Below are 19,300 nucleotides of genomic sequence, written 5' to 3'. Positions count from 1 at the left end.
TGCCCCTCATAGATACCACATGGCCGGTTCACCTTCAAGATGGATGCTCAGTCTTTTACACCCCTGGGGGTTGCATCAGCCAGCCCTGGCCCCTCCCAAAGTCTGTCAGTCAGCTCCTCTTTGCCATTGATCAGTGGAGATGCTTGCTTGTAACTGGGTTGGAGCTCAGGTGTTGCCATGCTGCCCCCCTGAGCACCCCCAAGCTTTTCCATTCCCCACTGCCCCATGCCAGGGACACCTGTGCAGCCTCTTTGTACCTGTCCTGGACAGCCCAGGCTGTCTGATGGCAACAGTACAGGGGGGAAAGGAACTGTGGGGAGAACAGAGGACATCTAAACTGCAATAACATAACTGTACAGCACTAAAGCTTTTCTTAATATTCACACAATAGTGATCTTTTAATTGTGAGAGCCAATCATCTCATTATCCATCTATATCAGCCTCAGTCACAGCCCATTTATTGCAAAATCTCATTGCAATAAATGGGCTGTGATTTCTTGCAATATCTCTTTCAATTATTGCAATATCTCTTACAAGCAGAGAACTCCTATCACACTCATTTTACCAATGTAAAAATAGCACTTTTCCTCTAGGTGTCTCAGAAAAAAAAATATATATATATATATATATTTACTTTAAATTATCCTCCAGGACCAAATAGATCATATTCTTCTTTTCTGTTTCCAAAAACGATGCTAGAGTGGAAAAAAAAAAAAAAAAGTTACTGGAAGAAGATCCCAACAAAACTGCAACAAAATGCGGTTTTAAAGCGCGCAGTTAACTCTTTCCAAGCGCTCTCTGCCGGGGGCTGGCTCCGGGCGGGCTCGGCCGTGCCGTTCCAGAGAGGGGACACGCGGTGGCACTGTGGCCTCTCGCTCCTCCGAGCGCTTCTCCCGGCCGGGAGGAGCGGGTCCCTTCCCTTTCCCTCGGCGGGATCACCAAATCCAACCAGAGGGAGGAGGACACGGGTAGGGAAAAAATCCTGCTCTTCCTGACTAGCCGGTACTTATGTTAAAAATGGGTTAGAAACCGTTGTAAAATATTTGATAATTGTTAAACAAGTTAGTTTGGTGGTTATATTGTAAAAGGGGTTTAAAGGGTAGTTATAAGAAATACAATGTACCATAACACACCTCAGTAAAGTGCAGCAGTCCCCGAGCCAGCCTGGACAGAGCTGTAATGGACCAATCCAGTGCCTTAAACCTTCGTGCAAATGAAGGATCCAAAAAGAAACCAATCCAAAGGGACAAAAACCAGGATAAAAAGGGGCTTCTGGCCCACTGAATGTGCGCTGCTCCATCGGGGCCATCGCTGCTGAGCAGCCCCAGCGCCGGCGCTGCAGCATCCTCAGCAGGAGCGCTCCTGCTCAGCCCGGGCCCCTTGCTTTAGGCCTTTCTTTTCTTACAATAAACACTGAAATCACTTTAGTACCGGGAGCCTGCTCTCGTTTTTAACACTTTGATACAACACCTTCAGCCGCGGGATCCAAAATAAAAACCGGGGTAAAACCAAACCTTGAGTGAATGGCAATCTCTTTTCTCTGCGGTCCTACACATTATTTCTGGATTTAAGATGCTGTTTCACATTTAAATGAACACATCAGTGTTCATACACACACCCGTTTTTCCTGCAGCTGAAAATCAGCTGTTTCCAGGGCACAAACCTGGCTGCTTCCATAAGTCCTAACAGAGAGGGGGGGGGGGGGACTGGGAAGGAAAAAAGAGTGAAAGCACAAATCACCACAACTTTCATATAAATATCACTTGTGGGAAACTTCTGATGGAGAAATGTTTTTGGTTTAGGCCAAGAACATCTGGTAAGAATAAGAAATATGTCTTATAAAAAAAATTAGGTTTCCTAATCTGCTTGACTGCATCAGACCATGGGCTGAAAGCAAATGTTTTATATGGTGTTTCACATCCCTCAATCAGCACTTGCATTGTAATTAATTCTCTTTTTCAAAAATCTGATGAGCAAACATGTATCACAAGTTGCAATCTTTTAGGGATAGTCCCAGCTATGTTGTTTTCTGCCTGCAGATGACACTGCTAAAGTATTTCACTCTCAAAAAACTTGGGGTTTTTATTTTTAATTCAGTTGAGATGGGATATTAATCCAAAATGAATCCACTTCAAGGAATTGATGGGGCAATCAGTTACATGATATTTGTTTATTTCCTTCAGCTAAGAAAAAACCTTAATTCATTTCTATTTCAGATCTTGGCTAAGCATTTTCTGAATTGCTGTGCAGGCAAAATTCTTTCTTTCTCCTCTCTCTCCCTGCCCCCAACTTTCCAGTCAGCACTCCTAGTTACAAGGAGAGAAATCTATCTCAGAAATATAATTAAAGATTTTAAAGCCTAGAGCAAACTGCTATTTCTTTTGCCACAGATCTCACAAGCACAAATAAATGCACATACTTGCTAAATAAAGTTAGTAACAATTCAACAGAGGTGATGCCACCGTGCCAAGAGCTTGTAAACCTCTCTGTGGTGTCAGCAGCATCTGAGGGCACCCTCTGCAAGTTTTTTTCTAAATATTAAATCCATTTCAGGTGCATTAGTTTGTGTTAAAGCAAATTTGTTTTGACTGTAAAAACTATCTAGAATTCGTGTTTGTGCTGGAGTTCAGGAATGGAGAAGAGGGCAGGGAAAAGGAGGAGGGGAGGAAATGTTTCACATTTTTTAGACTATTTCTAATCTCCTCACTCATACTGCCTGAGAATGAAGTATCTATTGTTTACTGGAAATGCTTTTGTGACTGTCTGCATGTCAGCAAAAGGGTCTAACATAGCTTCTGACATAGTTTACATTCCTTTCTAGCTGTGATGTGTCTTCCCCATTGTTTTTCCTACCCTATCCTCTCCATTCTTTCTTTTTTCCACCCTTGCACTTTTCTGTTACAATTATTTCCTGTCCATCCCAATTCTGCCCATATTCATCAGGAGTGTATGATTGACTGATGACATGAACACAGCTTTATTAACAGGTCAGGGTGCAAGTTAGTCCTGTCCTACTGCACAACAAAAAGAGCTGTATGCCTGAGAAACCACTGTTATCTGTCATTCTGCCACATACCTCCAATTTCCCCCTCTCCACAAATTCCTGCTCCTCTTTCCCAGCTGGTTCCCCCCTCCACCCCACCATCTCCAACCTTTCTGCTCCAATATATAATTTTCCCCCGTTTATAAGGAAAGGAGTGTGTCACTCATTTATTTTCCCTCAACCAGTGAAACTATTCTTATGTATCACTAGCAGGACCTCTCCTGTGGGTGCCACATTAGAACAAAGGGGAGTGACTTTAATTCAGAGAAGGGCCAGAGCCCCCTCCCCCTTTTAATGAAAAAACAGAAGAGAGACAAAGAGTAAAAATCAGGGGTAAAAGGATTCTGGACTCAGAAGTGCAGAGCCAGTTCTTCCTCCCCATCCTGATTTTTGTGAGAAGGTTCCCAGTTTCTTATGTTGCAGTGAACCCTAAGTCAAAGATCACCCCAGCTCCTCCCCAGCCATGTGTACCCCCCCTGCTGTCTGAAATTTGGCTAAAAAAAAAGCTTCAACAGCTCATTTTGAGTCCCTTGTCTCTGAAATAGCAATACATGAAGTTAAAAGCCACATTAGTTATACCTACATCTAGTTTGGTGGAATTTGGGAGTTTTTTTAATTGTGCAACTCTGGATCGCCCAGTTCTTTTTCTAAAACCTGAATTTTCCTTTCCCCAAAGCACCGTACGTTCCCTTGTTCCTCCTCCTTTGAACCCACCGTTGGGTAGAGTGTTTGAACATAAACCCAAGCTACGTCCTGAGATGGTGTGAGAATTTCAGCCTTCCCCCAGCAGTACTTCAGAGGGACAAACCCCCGCTCGCTCACGACAGCAGGGGCAGAGCCAGCCGGGGTTTTTCCGAGCTTTAATTGAGCAATTCCCTCATCACCTCTTTACAACCAAACGGAGAGAAGGCGGCTGTAACTCACCTCTCTGCAATCCCTTAGGGTAACCTGGAAAAAACCCAGACAGCAGGAAAACCTCCCAAACCAGCAGCCCTACAACCACTCCCGCCTGAAAGTTTGGTCTGCACAGCACAGAGCACTGCGCGTACAGCATCTTCTACTTCCAGGCTGAAACTTAGGTACACAATGTGTAAAGGCACAAGAACATAGAATTCCCTCATATATACCGTGATGCAAAGCATCTGTGAGGGACAGCACGCGAGGAGAGCAGATATTTATGCGTTTAAAATGGGTCCGTGTGTTTGTTCACAGGGGGTGCATGTGCCATGGGGAGCCGGTGTCCCGGCGGGTGTGACACAAAGACACACAAAAACAGAAACACAAACACACACACACACAAACACACACACACAAACACACACACAAACACACACACAAACAGAAACACACACATGCAAACACACACATACAAACACAAATTCACACACAAACACACACACACAAACACACTCACACAAACACACACACAAACTCATGCTCACACAAACACACAAACAGAAACACACACACAAACAGAAACACACACACAAACAGAAACACACACACACAAACACAAATTCACACACAAACACACACTAACACAAACACACTCACACAAGCAAAAACAGAAACACACACACAAACACACACACAAACAGAAACACACACACACGCAAACACACACACAAACACAAATTCACACAAACACTCACACACACACTCACACACCCGTACGCAAACGCAAACACACACAAATAGAAACACTCACACACACACACAGAAACACACACTCACACACAAACACACACACAAATACAAACACACACTCACACAAACACACAAACAGAAACACGTGCGCACACACACGCAAACACAAACACACACACAAATAGAAACACACACATTCACACACTCACACAAACACACACACTCACACAAACACACACACACACTCACACACACACAAACACACGCACGATCGCGGCCCCAGCCGCTCCGGGACTGCCCCGGCGGGAGGACGGGGACAGGCGGCGTTTCCCGGAGGCGGCGGCCGCTCCCCGCTGGCGAGGGCCGGGCTGGGCTGTGCCGGGGAGCGCTGTGCCGGGCTGGGCTGTGCCGGGCTGGGCTGGGCTGGGCTGTGCCGGGCTGGGCTGTGCCAGGGAGCGCTGTGCCGGGCTGGGCTGTGCCGGGCTGGGCTGTGCCGGGGAGCGCTGTGCCGGGCTGGGCTGTGCCGGGCTGGGCTGTGCCGGGGAGCGCTGTGCCGGGGAGCGCTGTGACGGGCTGGGCTGGGCTGTGCCGGGCTGGGCTGCGCCGGGCTGGGCTCTGCCGGGCTGGGCTGGGCTGCGGCCGGGCTGGGCTGTGCTGTGCCGGGCAGCCCCGCCAGACCCTTTCCCCCCGTGGGCAGGTCAGGGGAGCGGAATAGCGGCGCGGGGCCGAGCGGGGCAGGGCAGAACCGGTCCCCGCGGGCCGGGGCGGGGCGGGCAGGGGGCCGTGCCTGGCACCTGTGCGGCGGGCGGGGCGCGGCTCGGCCCCGGCGCTGGGGAAGCGGCGGAGGCGCAACAGGTCCGCGGAGCCGAGCGGAGCCGAGCCCATGGCCCGAGCAGGGCCCGAGCAGGGCTACATCCGCACCGTGCTGGGCCAGCAGATCCTGGGCGAGCTGGACAGCTCCAGCCTGGCGCTGCCCTCCGAGGAGCGGCTGAAGCTGTCGGGAGATCGCGCCGGGGAGGAGAAAGCGCTGCGGATCCAGCGGCAGGTCCAGCAGACGCTGGCCAGGAAGAGCCGGGGCTCGCTGTACAATGGTGAGTGCCCGCCCGGGACGGGAGGGATCCGGGACACGGCTCCGGGATGGGACCCGCCTGGCCCCGTGGCTGCCCGGCCCTGGGGCGTGCGGATTGCTCCGGCAGGAAATCAAAATCGTGGCTCTGTCGCCTCTGCTTTTACTCTTTTCCCACCGCAGGAGTTTCTCCCTCCCAACCTCCGCCGTACTCGATGTGTGCCGGGGCCGCTCCAGGCTCTCCGCTGCCCGAGACGGGAACCGAGTTGAAATTCTGTGCTGAAATTCTCCTAATCCAACAGCCGCTTCATGTGCTTATTTTAGTGCCTTTAGCTTTACCCACCGCTCCTGTTTGGGAAGTAAAATGGGAAGAATCGTAGGAAAAGTTTTGCCTTGTTTAACCGTGAAATTAAAAAAAAAAAAAAAAAAAAAAAAAAAGTTTGGAAAAGTAACTCTAGGAAAGGCATGAATGGGGAGCACAGAACGATAACGCTATCAGACATTATTTACCCAGCTCTTTGACATGCGTGCTGCAAATTGACGTCAATCATCCCTCCCTTCCCAGATCTTGTGGCCAGGAGGCCAAACCCGTCAGGAAACCCGCGGCCACACCTTGTACCTACCCCAAGCAGAGCCCGATCGCAGCCCCAGGCACCCACAGGGTGACTGCCAGCTGCTGAGGTTAAAGGCAAGGTACTCGAGAGGTTTAGTCTTAACTATTCCTCAAAACTTTATATGCCATGGAACTTTAATTCTGTTTTTGAATGGGAAGGTATGACTGACTCACAGGCTACATGCCCTGTTGCTCCATTGTCCTTAAAGAAGTTGTCACCTTTCATTTGCTAAAAGCTGTGAGACAAAAGTCTTTATAACCATGCTTCACTCATCTATCTTAAGAGTCAGGCAGACGAATATTTTCTTGTTCTTTGTCTGGCCTCTATTTTTAAAAACAACTCATGGCAAAAATGGGCATATTCTGCTTGTAGAAATCAGTTGTACAAGTCAAAAAAATGGATGTGCAATGTGCAAATAAACATGCAAGTCCTTAGCTTGGCTGCTGTAATTTAAATATGGATTCTAAACACTTTTAGGGTAGCTTAATTTCTTTTTCTCTCAGCAGAGAGCCTGCAAAAAGCTTTTTAAGAGTAGTTTATAAATGTTACGGTGTAGTGAACCTGAGCTCATGCCTCTAAACCATGGATAAAACACTATGAAAACAGAGTTCCCCTGCTCTCAAGTCATCCTGGCTTCTCTGGAGTACTTTAACAGACCTGATGTATCTGGGGGATAGTTATCTTGGTTTGCTTTGTTTTTCTAAAGGTCAAGTATTTGATGCCCTTGCATTTCTGAGACAGCAAAGCTTTTAAACTTCAGGATAAGGGGTGGAAAATGGCATGTCTGTAACATGTCATGTTCATGCAAAAAAATGAACTTTTCTTCTTTCAAACTTATTTTTACAGGCAAGTTGCTGTACAGTTTTTAGTCCCACTGTAAAACTCAGAAAAAAGTAATGAAAACTGAAATGCATTCCATTAATTTATACATATGTATAGTACATGTCTATCTGCCTAGATCTTAAATATATGTAATGTGAATAATAGCCAGTCTTGTATTTAACATGTTGGCTTTCCTGAAAAATACACATAAACTTGCATGTGTGTCCCAATGTGCTTTCTAGACATACTTGCTCAAAAATTGACCATGCTTTCAGAAACATTAGAATTCTGACGTGTAGGGAACTTTTTAAAAATATGCCCCTTTTTACATGCAAAATCATCCCTTTCTGTGAATTACAGCCCTTTCCTGGCTACATTCATCAAGGCTCTTAAATTGTTTGCAGTTTCAGGGAGGATTACACAGGTTCAGAGGGAGCAGGAGCAGCCCCCTGTGACATAACTGTCCTGTCTGCAGGAGTATTTCAGACTCTGCTCAACAAGGCACTTGGTGCATACCGAGCCACAGTGTTCACATGCATGCCTAAAATTAGCCAAGCACATAACCACTGGGTGTGAAAAATCAGTGGTAGGAAAAGTTCTTGCCCAGTGTTAGCAGTGCACACCCATTTTCTACTGACTGTACTCTGACTATACTCTACTGAAACTTTGAAGCCACAAGAAGCAATTTGTCAGCCAGCATAATTTCTCCCTAGAGTTTCAAATTAGAGGTGTCTGCGTAGCCTTCAGCACTACTTTTATATGGAACTATTTTTATTCCTCCTACCCCCATACTGTTTGTTGTGTCATGCCCTTTCCCCCCTTTTGGTAGGTGTGTTTCTTTCTGATAATAGAAATTCAGTAATCTCCAGATTTGAGGATTCCACCTGCTGCCAAAGGAATGAAGTTACATATGTGCTCAACTCTTTTCAAGATGTTCTCAAGCATTGTTAATAGCTTTTCAAGCAGTTCAACAGCAGCTGCAGCTTGTCCAGTTTACCCACTGTTGAGCCTTTATAAATTAAATCACTGCACTTAAAAGTTTTGAACAACTAAAGCAGTCGTATCAAATTTCTGGATGCTATTTAGGAATGGAAGTACAATGGTAGGTAGTTCCACCTCATCAAAGTGGCATTTGGAATCAGAGATTTTAATGACTGGTGTTTTGTTGCCCAGGCTGATTTTATTTCATGTACATTTTAGGAATCTTTTAAACTTCATTCTGTTGATGAGTCCACTTGCCTCTGCTCTTGTTCCTTTTAGATTTTGATTGGCTCTTTAAGGCATCCTTATCAGGATGTAAATCAGGATGCCTTATCTGACTGTAAAAAATGAGGGCAGAATTGAGTAATGTATCACACAAAACCAAATGGCCTGATGAACTGCTGTCTGTGGACTGATTCTTTTTCTAACAAGTTTTATAAACACAGCGTGTTTATTAAAAAACAAAACAAACAAAAAACTAAAAGCAGAATTCAATCTTACGTGATTTCCAAATAAACAGCATCAGATATAAGACGATGGAAATCAGAGACTTATTTATTCCTCACATTTAATAATTTCTAAAATTCCTAGTATTTTCTTGTTAGAGTTGCTTTTAGGGACTCGGGGCACTTTTCTGTCCTTAGCTTTCTATTTTGCAGAATGCTGGCATGTTAACTGTTCCATAGTAAGTTTCTGTTTCTGTCTGTCTGGGATAAGGAAGTAGAAAAAATATCTGGGTTGACTTTCTATTTTTGTTGGTGTTGTTACATTCCTCTGCTTTCTGAGGCAGAAGAAATTTTTTTCTTGTGTAAATGTCTTCTAACCAAATGTTAGAAGAACTCCTCTGGGACCAGGCACGTGCTAGCAGAGTGATGAAGGAGCACAATCAAAAGGAAGGCTCTTTGATCTGGAGATGAAGGGATTCAGTGATGGTTTTGATATGCCATCATTAAATGTCATCCTCTCAGTCCATCCTGAGTGCTGAAGTACAAAAAGGGATGGGAGGGTGCCAGTCTGGATGGGAGGAGGTGACCACCCAGGTGCCCTGAGCAGGAGTGGGCAATGAGCACTGGGCAGGGGGGCACTCTGGGGGTGTGACAGTCCCTCAGGTCCTCTTACATTGATGTGTTCAGGTACAGCTACATTGATCACTGCACTGAGAAGTTCAAAGCCAAAATTTGGCTTTCATGGTATCCATTCAAATATGAAGACTCACATCAGAGAGTTCCCCCTGTCTGTGATTTAAGGGGGATTTGATACACCCAGCCCCGTAGTGGAGATAATTGTCTTTTTCATCTTCCAGATATCTTAGAGATGCCTCTTGTCATGGTTGTTTCTGAAAGCAAAGCAAACATTACATTAGAGTGGTCTGTCTGCAGCCATAGGCAGTGATTCAGTGACTGCTGGGGAGGAATTCCCAAAGCCTTGGGAGGTGTTGGGCTTGTCACCTCCAGGGGGACAAAGGGAACTTGAGAAGAGCCCCTCTGGAGACAGATGGGATTTCTGCTCTGTCATCTGTACAGCCTGCTCCTGCCTCCTGATACTGGAATTATTTTTTCTGGTCTCAGAATTTTCCTGTAACTGTTGCAGAATCAGGTGACTTCTGCACGGTTTTTATTTTAGGCGTGGAGAAGAGCAGAGGGGTTCAGTTTGCCTCCTCTACTGACCACATCCAAGGTGTTCCTCAGCTGTTTTAGTTCACACTGACAGCAGAGAGGGAGCTGATAAGCAGTTCCACTCAGTTGCCCACACATGGGTGTCTGATGCTGTCTGAGATGCCTGGGTTGTCCAAAATACCCTTATGGGTTGACAGACATGATGCAGGGCCTGCAGCAAACCCATTTTTTCCTGACTGGCTGCTGGAAATCAAGTGTGGTGTCCTATGGCCTCTCAAACAGTGTTTGTCCCCTGTGGATGAGTAACTGAATCATGTGCTTATTTCCTGAGGAGAGAGTTTTTGTGAAAGACTGAGAACCACAGTCAGAGAGTACTAGTCCTAACAGAAAATAAGAACATAATATAAATTTTAAAAATAGTAATTCTTGGCTTTTTAAAAATCAAACAACAAAACATTGCACTGGGTGTGTAAGGTTTTTGTAGTGCAGTGAAAATAAACTGAGGGAAGCCTCGCTGGCAAGCTCTGATCAGGTCACCTATTCTGCATCTCATAACTCTTGGAAAGGCACAGCACTTCAGTTCCCACTTTCTCCTTTACCACACTGACTTTTGGCACAAGAAACTAACCAGCACACAGTAAAAACCATGTCTTTTATGTCTGCCTAATAAATCTACAGGTAAAAGGCCAGTAGAATAATTTACTGATGTGATAAGAGCAAGCAAGACACAACTGCAAAGTGAAATTCCATAGGTTGACAAGTACTCTGTTTGTCTGTGAAAGAGAAAAAATTTTACTGAAGGATAATTTCACAGGGTAAAAAAAGGGAACTGCTTGAAAGATAACTGCATGGTACAATTCTTGATTTACTGAGTTTTGTTTTTCTAAGAGGGAACTATTAGATATGTTGTTTATCAGCCAGTTAATGGACAGCCTTGTTATTTTTCACTTGTTCTCTTTTTTGTAATTTTATTTTTAATAAAGACAAGCTTAGAGTTATCTAAAATATGCAAAAATTACTTGCTGAAAGGGCCTTTGTGCCCTAAGCAGGTAACTGAGAATACTTTCTCACTAAGTACAGTAAACAGGAAAAAAAATACAAACTGTAAAGAAACAGAAATTTATGGGCATTTATATTTCATGATTTATTGTATTAAAGTCCTTTAATATGCAGCAATGAAGAAAGTGAATCTTTCTTCAGCAACACTTAGCTGAGATGGGCTTTTACTGGGCACCTGAAATAGTACATTGCTGTGGGAATTATATGACACAAATGAGACATCCATATAAATCTGTAGATCTGGGATGTTGGTGCACATTTCTGTGAATTTTTTGCAGTATAAGAGAAGAATTTACTCCTGACTCTTTCTCATGTGCTCAGGTAACCCTTGGGCTATGGTAACCTTGTAATGTCAGGAAGGAATTATTACAATCCAAATCATGAGCCTGACCAAGCTGCACCATTCCACTCTCATGACACAAAGTTACCGTGAATGTGTCCTAACAAACCACCTCATACATGTTTAAATCTGCCAAAATGAGAGAACTGGAAAGTATGATTATACAAGTAAAATTATTGCAAGTTATGTTTGAATTAGGCCTCAAATTATCCCATTCTGCCATTATATTGTATTGTATTTTACTGTATTGTGGGACACACAAATTTGATCTTCAGCAGTTTGGGCAAGGCAGTGATTGGTTCTTTAGATTTCTTCTCTGTAGTACCTCAGGTAATATTTGCTGTTTTGAAAATTGATGGCCAGCTAACTTCTTTATTGACCACTGTTACCTGTTCAGCCTAGTAGGGCCATTTATGACTGATTTGAGGTCCTGCTTCCAACTTCTATTTCAGCTCTTTAAACCCATGTTAACTACATTCCTATGTGCAGATTCTTGTAGTAGCATCTCATAAATAATTATTTCATTAATATCTGTTGCTTTCAAAAGTTTCATTAATAGAAGCATTCACTCCTTGAAAATGAAGAGAGTGAAAAAAAGGAACAGCCCAAAGGTTTTGTGGGCCTGTTTGGGGTTTTACTGGAAGAAATAACCACGATGTGCTGCTCTGCTTTCAGAGCTGGGTCATGGAAAAAAAGAGAGCAGATAACCAGATAAGATGTGCATCTTTGATATTATTTGTAGGATTAGTGAACCTTTCAGGTGCAGATTAGAAGTGCCACTGGACAGCCCAGCTTTACAGCACCACGAGCCACAGAGTTTGTTCACAGACTCTTTGTGCTGCTTGGGTGGAGCACTGAGACCAGTGAAGCATTATTTGCTCCCATACTCTGTCATTAAATTGGCACCTGAGGGAGAGGAAACAGCAGCAGCTGAGGCAGACAGCTGTGAAATAGAGAGTCTATTCTCAGTGTGTGCTGTTTGTTTACAACTGTATGTGGTGAAATCTGCATCTCTAGCATGCACAGTAACAGATACAGACATCAACCTGTGTTTCTCAGCTCCAATCCACAGCTGCAATATTTTCATCTCTTGTGTACATAGTCAGCCAGGGTAAACCATGCATTTATATATTTATTTGCATGTACATTCACAGTGGTTACAGTGAAAAATAAGTGTTCTTAGTTCAGTGATACTGTTTTTCAGCACTTAATCAGCTTGTTATCTGGGATATTTAAAGTATCAGCTTGCTTTGCTAAAACATTTTTCATAGCTGCAGGAGTCACTGGACTCCTAAAAGCTAAAAATAACTCTTAAGCAAAGTACATAGGGAATTGAAAAAAAAATGGCTTGTATCCTTGGGAAAATGCAAATATCCCTCCACGATTTCCCTGTTCAATTTTCAGCTTACATAAATGTCAGTGCTGACTGCTGCCAGTATTATGTATCACCCTTTATCAGAATGCCATGTTTTGGTAAGATCTTACTAATATTAGTTTTTGGTTCCAGGCATCCTGCACCGTGCATCCAGTGTACCAGAGCGTGTCTACAACATGGGGATCACTGAGAATGATTCTGCACCAAGGTCTCCCTACAGCTTCTCATATTACCAGGCAAACCAGGTGAGGCAAGGAAGACAATGAGTAGAAATGAAAATAGTATCACACATATAGTTTAATCGTTTTGTTGCCACAAATAATAGCGTTTAGGTGGTGTTATGAGGTTTGTTTGCTTGGGTTTTTTTCTTCTTAAAACCTGATTTTTAGAAAATGAGGGTTTTACAATGAAATCTCTTAATGTTCTCCCTTCCTTCCAATGACTTCAGTAGCCAGATTCAAGCCAATCATACAGATGGGCTGTTTGCAGTCCTGTTGGGTTTGTGAGAATTGGCATCAGGGTAGAAAATGAAAAATCATATTTACACTCCACTGAGGCAAAGGCTGTGACAAGTCAGATTTTCATCCCTCCCACCAGACAGCAGCTCAGTCAGCACATCTGTACCTCAGGGTGGCCAGAGGCCAGGCTGCCCAGGCAAACAGAATTGAGCATCCAAAATCAAAGGAAAACAGATTGCTTTAGTTTCACAAATACTTAAGTTTTCACAATGTGGTTCTTTATAATTTTAAACACTCCTGTTGTTACCTGTTTTATCATTATAAGAATTCCAGCAGTAGAGTCCTTGCAATACAATGGTGTTTCTAAACCATCTAATCATAAATTCTCTTGTTATTTTGACCAGGTTTTCTTGGGGTCATGGCCTGAACACTGAGATAAATAATTGGTTTTCTGCAGGGTTTTTGACACAGCTCATAATTGGCTTTGGACCTATTTGAAGGAGTGACTGGGAAATTAACACAGCTCAATAGCAATGCTCCTGCACAATCAGTTTAGTAAACTGAAAGCATTTTGGCTTGAGAACAGAAACATTTATTTGGTAAATAACTGTGTATGAAGGGGGCAATTCTTTCCTAATTTTAGACTACTTGAGAATGGCATTTTGTCATTAAAAACAATAGCCCAGCTTTTGACCAGGCAGTGAAGCAGCTCTGGCTCTTTACAGGGAGAGACAGAAGCATTTACTTAAACACATTTCATTCTCTGTCCTCCCATCCTCTATTCTCATCTGTCCTGCAGTCCATAATATTTGACCTGAATTCATTCCTTCCAGAAGACAGCAACAAGAGGAAAGCTGGAGGTGACATAGGAATCACAAGAAAAAAATACAGTTTACCAGGCAGGGGGGTGGGGAGAAAAGAGAAAAAAGTATAAAAGCTGGGAAAAGCCACAAGATCTAGTACTTCACAAAAAATGTTAATTATCCCCAAACAACAGATAAAGATATCCTTGATAACTTCTGTAGAATAAACAGATATATCCAATGATATTTTCCTGAGCCTGCTAGTTTCTATAACCTTTACTCCTTTTGTGAGTCATCTGTCACCCTCAGGATCTCCTCAACAGTGAAATAAAGGGAATTCAGTCTGGCATCTATCTGCTAAGCACTGTTTTTTCAATTAAAAGCTTGTGTAAACTTCTCAGTTTACCTTAAAAAATGCCTTTAATATTTCTAAGCTTTAACACAATGTGGAGATATGGAGCTTTCTTTTATGGTTGTATGCCCCTATGCTTACTGATTTTTTAAAAATTGGTCTATGACTCCTCTATTTCAAGGCCAAATAGTTGATTTAGTTCAGGAAGATTTTGAATGGAGAATGCAAGAAAAAAGGATAAGAATCAAGAAGCCTCAAATGGTACCTAAAAGTAAGAATCTTGAAGATACGTTCTACAAAGAAAGGTTGATGGCCATGGATTTGTTTAGTTTAGAAAAGAGAAAATTGTAAAGCCAGATTATGATCTAATACAGTCTTTCCCCATTAGGTATAGGAAGAAAAAATAATCTAAAATTGCAACTGTAGAATTAAGGAAGTTGTTGAGATGGTGAAATGGTAATTTTAATTTTCTTGGAATGTTATACAGTCTCCTTAATTTTTTTAGAGGCTAAACAATGAGAGAAGGGACTATCTCTTTTTACTAGATCCCACCACAAATGAACACAAGTGCTATATAACTTTATATTAATAAGGTAATTACCAATATCAAAACACTTCAGTATAAAATTTTTTTATCTGATTAATTAATTTTCTTCTGTCTATTAGAGAGCCTTGAATTTAGCTTTAGTAGCAGATGTTGGTGTTAATCCCCAAGGAGTTTCAACAGAAGAATCTCCATTAATAATCAATCTGTTCATTACCTGGCTTAATTATGCAACTGGTTTGAGTTCATGACAAAAGACAGGATGCTTAGCCTTTGCCTCCTGATGTTTAGACTATACTTCTTCCTGCCTCCATGAGGGAGGTACCAAGAAGTGTGGCAGAATCCCATTTGATGCACAATTTTGGCAAGGTTAACATATTTTTTTGCGATTCTGAGAGCAGACGGTAGAATTTTTGCCTTTGATTTGGTTTCTCTTGGTTTGGTTTCTCTGCTGCTAATCCCAAACACTGTGACCTTACTGTGGCTCCTGTTGTTTCGTGCCCCCTGGAGCAGGTCGCCTCCCCATCCTCTTACACCAACGGCTGGGGGACAAGGATTGCCTACAGGACGATGGAGGAGAGAGCTCAAAGGCAGCCTCTGAAGAGACTGGAGGTGTCACCCCAAAGAAATCCGGACAGGTTGGCCTACATACCCCAGGATTTTCACTACGATGGAGGGATCACAGCTGGGCTCTCCCTGAGGCACGGAGGAGATGGCCTGAGGTGCAGCGGGACCGTGCCGCCGCGGTACGCCCGCTCCGAGATCGTCGGCTACAGCCTCCATGACTCCGTGCACAGGGGCCGCTCCTTCAGGAGGCGCTCCCGCCTGGGGGCTGCCAGCGATGCTCTCCTCGATGGTGCCTACCCCAGCCCTGCTGTCCCTCTGCACCACCAGCCTGGCAACAGCCGCAGCATGAGCAACCTCCTGGAGAAGGAGAACTACCTGGCCTCGGAGAGCGCCGTGGGACAAGTGAGGTCCCCGGCCGCGTCTCGCTTGTCTCAGAACAGGCACTCCGTGAGGTCCAGCTTCTACCAAACCTCCTTCAGAAACACCCAGAGCAGGAGGGGGGTTTCCCAGCCAGCTTCCATAGGCAGTGTCACTGCAGAAACGGATGGGAAGAGGATGCCAGTGACAGCTGCCGTGGCCGCAGCAGGGAGGAATGGGTTCCTGCAGAGCGAGCAAGCGACCCTCAATGGATCTCAGCTGGGGTAAGCACAGTGCAGGACCTGCTTTGGCTCTGGCCTCTCACAGCTGACAAGAACGTGCTTGTTAGAAAGGAAACTGATAGCCTTTGGTTCAGCAGCCAGCATCATGCATGAAATATCAGCGCAGAGCAGGCAGAAAGTAGATTGGCTTTTAAAAAGCCATATCCAGCGCAACGGAGGAAAGGGGAGAAAAAATGTATGTGTATGTATAGTGCAAGGTGTACACCTCCTGCTGAAGTTTGGGACCCCCTTTTGCCAAGAGTTAACTTTATCAGGAGACATGAAACAGTCACTGAGTAATTTACAACCTAAATCACAATACACAATTAGCAAATTTTGTGCTCACAAGAGCCTGTACAATATCAGCACTGGTTCTCATGGGAACAGGTCAGAAAAGTACCAGTGGGACATTTTGGCAATTGACAATTTCCAGTTAAAAATTCTCCATGGTTTTAAGGACACCTCTTAGTTTTTATAAACTTTATCAGGAGACATAAAACAGTCACTGAGTAACTTACAATCTAAGTCACAGTACACAAAATTGTATTGGCAAATTTTGTGCTCACAAGAAGCCGTACGATATCAGCACTGGTTCTCACGGGAACAGGTTAGAAAAATACCAGTGGGACAGTTTTTGGCAGACTGACAATTTCCAGTTAAAAATCCTGCATGGTTTCAAGGACACCTCTTAGTTTTTATAAACTTCACGTAAAACATAAGCAGAAATTTTTCTTAGCTCTGTAGCACCATCCTTTCCTAGAAAAAATGCAAACTGCTCTGAATCCCAAGACCCCACAGCTTCCCACCACCATGAGATCCTACATTCTCTGAGGGAGTTATCTTAATTTGAAACTCTATTAGCTCCATGCCAAAAAGTCCCAAATCTGCCCCCAGACTTCATAAAACTTGTTTAAAATACTGGAAAGGGTTTTTTGGGTTTTTTCCCAAAATTACTTCCCCCACCAAATACTCCTTTCCAGAGAAGATTTCAGAATGTTTAAAATCTCTTCCATTTTCAAAAGAGAAATTTTATTATTTCTAAATTTCCTCTCAAGAGTGAATATCTTTTCATTTTAGAATAATTCTGAATGTTTCCAGAGCTGTTACATTTCAGTGGACAGAACAAGCCACTTGGTATAGAGGAGAAGGTTGCATATTTATTCTGGTTTTTGCTGCTGTTTCAGAATTCAAATAAAGATCCTAAAATTTCTGTTTCAGTTAATCATAGTGTCATTTACAACACTGTTATTAAGAAATGTTATTCCCACAACTGTGTAGCTCTTAAGTTCTTTTTTCTGAAGATTTATCTTTCTTCTTTTTCTGAGTTTCTTGCTTTGTGAGAAAAGGCATCACCTGATATCACTGCCATGTGCAGATCAGGTATATTTTGTTGTCAAGTACATGCTGTGTGTAGGATTATATTCGCAAACATATATTTTATGCTCACTCCTGCTCTCGACAGAAGTTTTCATCTCTGAGTGAAGCAGGACTTAGGAGATCTGACATTACTTATGTTGACTTATAAGAATTCAGAAGAACCAGCTGAGAGCTCACAACAGCTAAAGATTTTGGAGGAGTAATGCTGAAAATAGGTATCTGGCTTTGTTTTTCAGTAGGGAGGACTTTGTTTTTCAGTAAGACAATTTACAAACATGAATCCCATTGATTTTATAATCTGCTTAACTTTTGGCACATTCTAAAATGCACTTCTGAGCCACAACCAACAATTTTTATCTTGAATTACATGTAGGAGCAATTTTGGCTTTTCTTTTGCAGGTGCAGACAGTGGAGTCTGGTTGGCTATCTGTACAAACATCAAAAATATTTTAACACCTTCAGACGTAAAAATCAGTCTTGAATCGTTGTACAAGAGGCTTTAATGTGACCATGTTAACTCAAATGGAAGATTTGTGATCTGCTGGAAATCTTTGTGATGTCATAATTCCTTAAGGGCCAGTTTTTAGGTTCAGCATTTGCCAGAAGTTCTCTCAGTTCAAAGAATTTGTAGAGACTCCTAGTTTTCTTGTTATTTCTCATTCTCTTATTTGAAGGTTGCATTTATCTGACATATTGCTACCTTACTTTTTATTCCCTTAGTAATGTAAATAGGAGAAAAAAGATAAGCTTGTTTTTGGAGTAATTTCATTTTTCCAGAAATCTATACTTCTTTTTTTTTTTAATTCAGGCCACAGTTTAAGTCTTTCCAAGTGAATTAAGAGAATGTAAAATAGTGGTGTAAATTTAAATCTGTGTACAGCATTTGAAACCTATCACAAATGCATTTTCAAACTTCCTGTAAAAGAATTAGCTCATGCTATGAAATCAAAGTAGAAAAAATCAAAGTACAGAGATGCTATCTCTGTATCTTCTGGTGAAGTGAATCAGTTAAGAGCATCCTCATGATTAAGAGCTTAGAAAAGAGTGAGGCTCAACCTGAAGCTGTCTGAGAAATGGCTGCTTGCAGAATCTGACCTCTAAATGTGCTGAAAGCTGCCACAAAATGTATTTGTCTTGAAACTGGTATACTTTGGCAATTAAGCTGAAGTCAGAATCTTTCAAATCATTGTTCTGTTGAACAACCTCTGCTTGGCTGACCATTTGTTTGGTGTCTCTTCATGTGTCAGTCAGCCACAGAGCTAATTAAGTTTGCCTGTAATACTTTGAGGGTGGAAATGGAATCTTTGCATCAAATTCTATTTTGACAAGAGTTAGGGTGCTGCAGCTCTATGAATACCACTGAGGGTCAGAGATGGTATTGTATCCCTTACTGCTGCCAGATAAAATGTTAGGGAATGTTATTTTTGTCCAGTGGAGAGCAATCCAAGTATGGCACTGCACAACAGGAGAGAAATCCTCTGGCTGCTGCATGAAGGGGTAACTGTGACTGGGGAGCTGCATTGTGTTTGCAGGCACCCCCGTGGCAGGGAGGAATGATGCATCTGACTCATTGCTCTCAGAAGGGTAATTTAGTATTTTATGACACTATATTATATTAAAGAATACTATACTATACTAAGGAATACAGAAAAGATCCTTACTGAATGCTAAAATAATGAAAACTTGTGACTCTTTCCAGAGTCCTGACACAGCTTGGCCCTGATTGGTCAAAGAGTCAAAACAGCTCACGCCAGAAATCCAATGAAACAATCACCTGTGGGTAAACAATCTCCAAACACATTCCACACGAGCAAAACACAGGAGAAGCAAATGAAATAATTATTGTTTTCCTTTTCTCTGAGGCTTCTCAGCTTCCCAAGAGAAAATTCCTGGGCAAAGGGATTTTTCAGAGAATGTGAATGCCACAGAGCTACTGTCAGTCTCAGGGCAGAGCTGTACCCCAGCACCTAGAAATGCACTGTCTGCGTGTCCATGTGT

The 19,300-nt window shown here is 43.0% G+C and overlaps 1 protein-coding gene across 1 annotated transcript in view; it reads left to right on the top strand.

The window, feature by feature from the left end:
* Positions 1-5,573: 5,573 nt before the first annotated feature.
* The window catches only part of PKP2 (plakophilin 2), a 39,460-nt gene continuing 25,733 nt past the window's right edge, over positions 5,574-19,300 (top strand). Inside the window, exons 1-3 of the mRNA XM_066549879.1 lie at positions 5,574-5,781; positions 12,696-12,808; positions 15,234-15,928. Of these exons, the coding sequence (XP_066405976.1) occupies positions 5,574-5,781; positions 12,696-12,808; positions 15,234-15,928 (1,016 nt within the window). The remainder of the gene's footprint in view (positions 5,782-12,695; positions 12,809-15,233; positions 15,929-19,300) is intronic.

Source organism: Molothrus aeneus, chromosome 5 (genome assembly GCF_037042795.1).
Source record: "Molothrus aeneus isolate 106 chromosome 5, BPBGC_Maene_1.0, whole genome shotgun sequence".
Classification (NCBI taxonomy): Eukaryota; Metazoa; Chordata; class Aves; order Passeriformes; family Icteridae; genus Molothrus; species Molothrus aeneus.
This window is presented reverse-complemented; position numbering and strand designations above follow the sequence as displayed.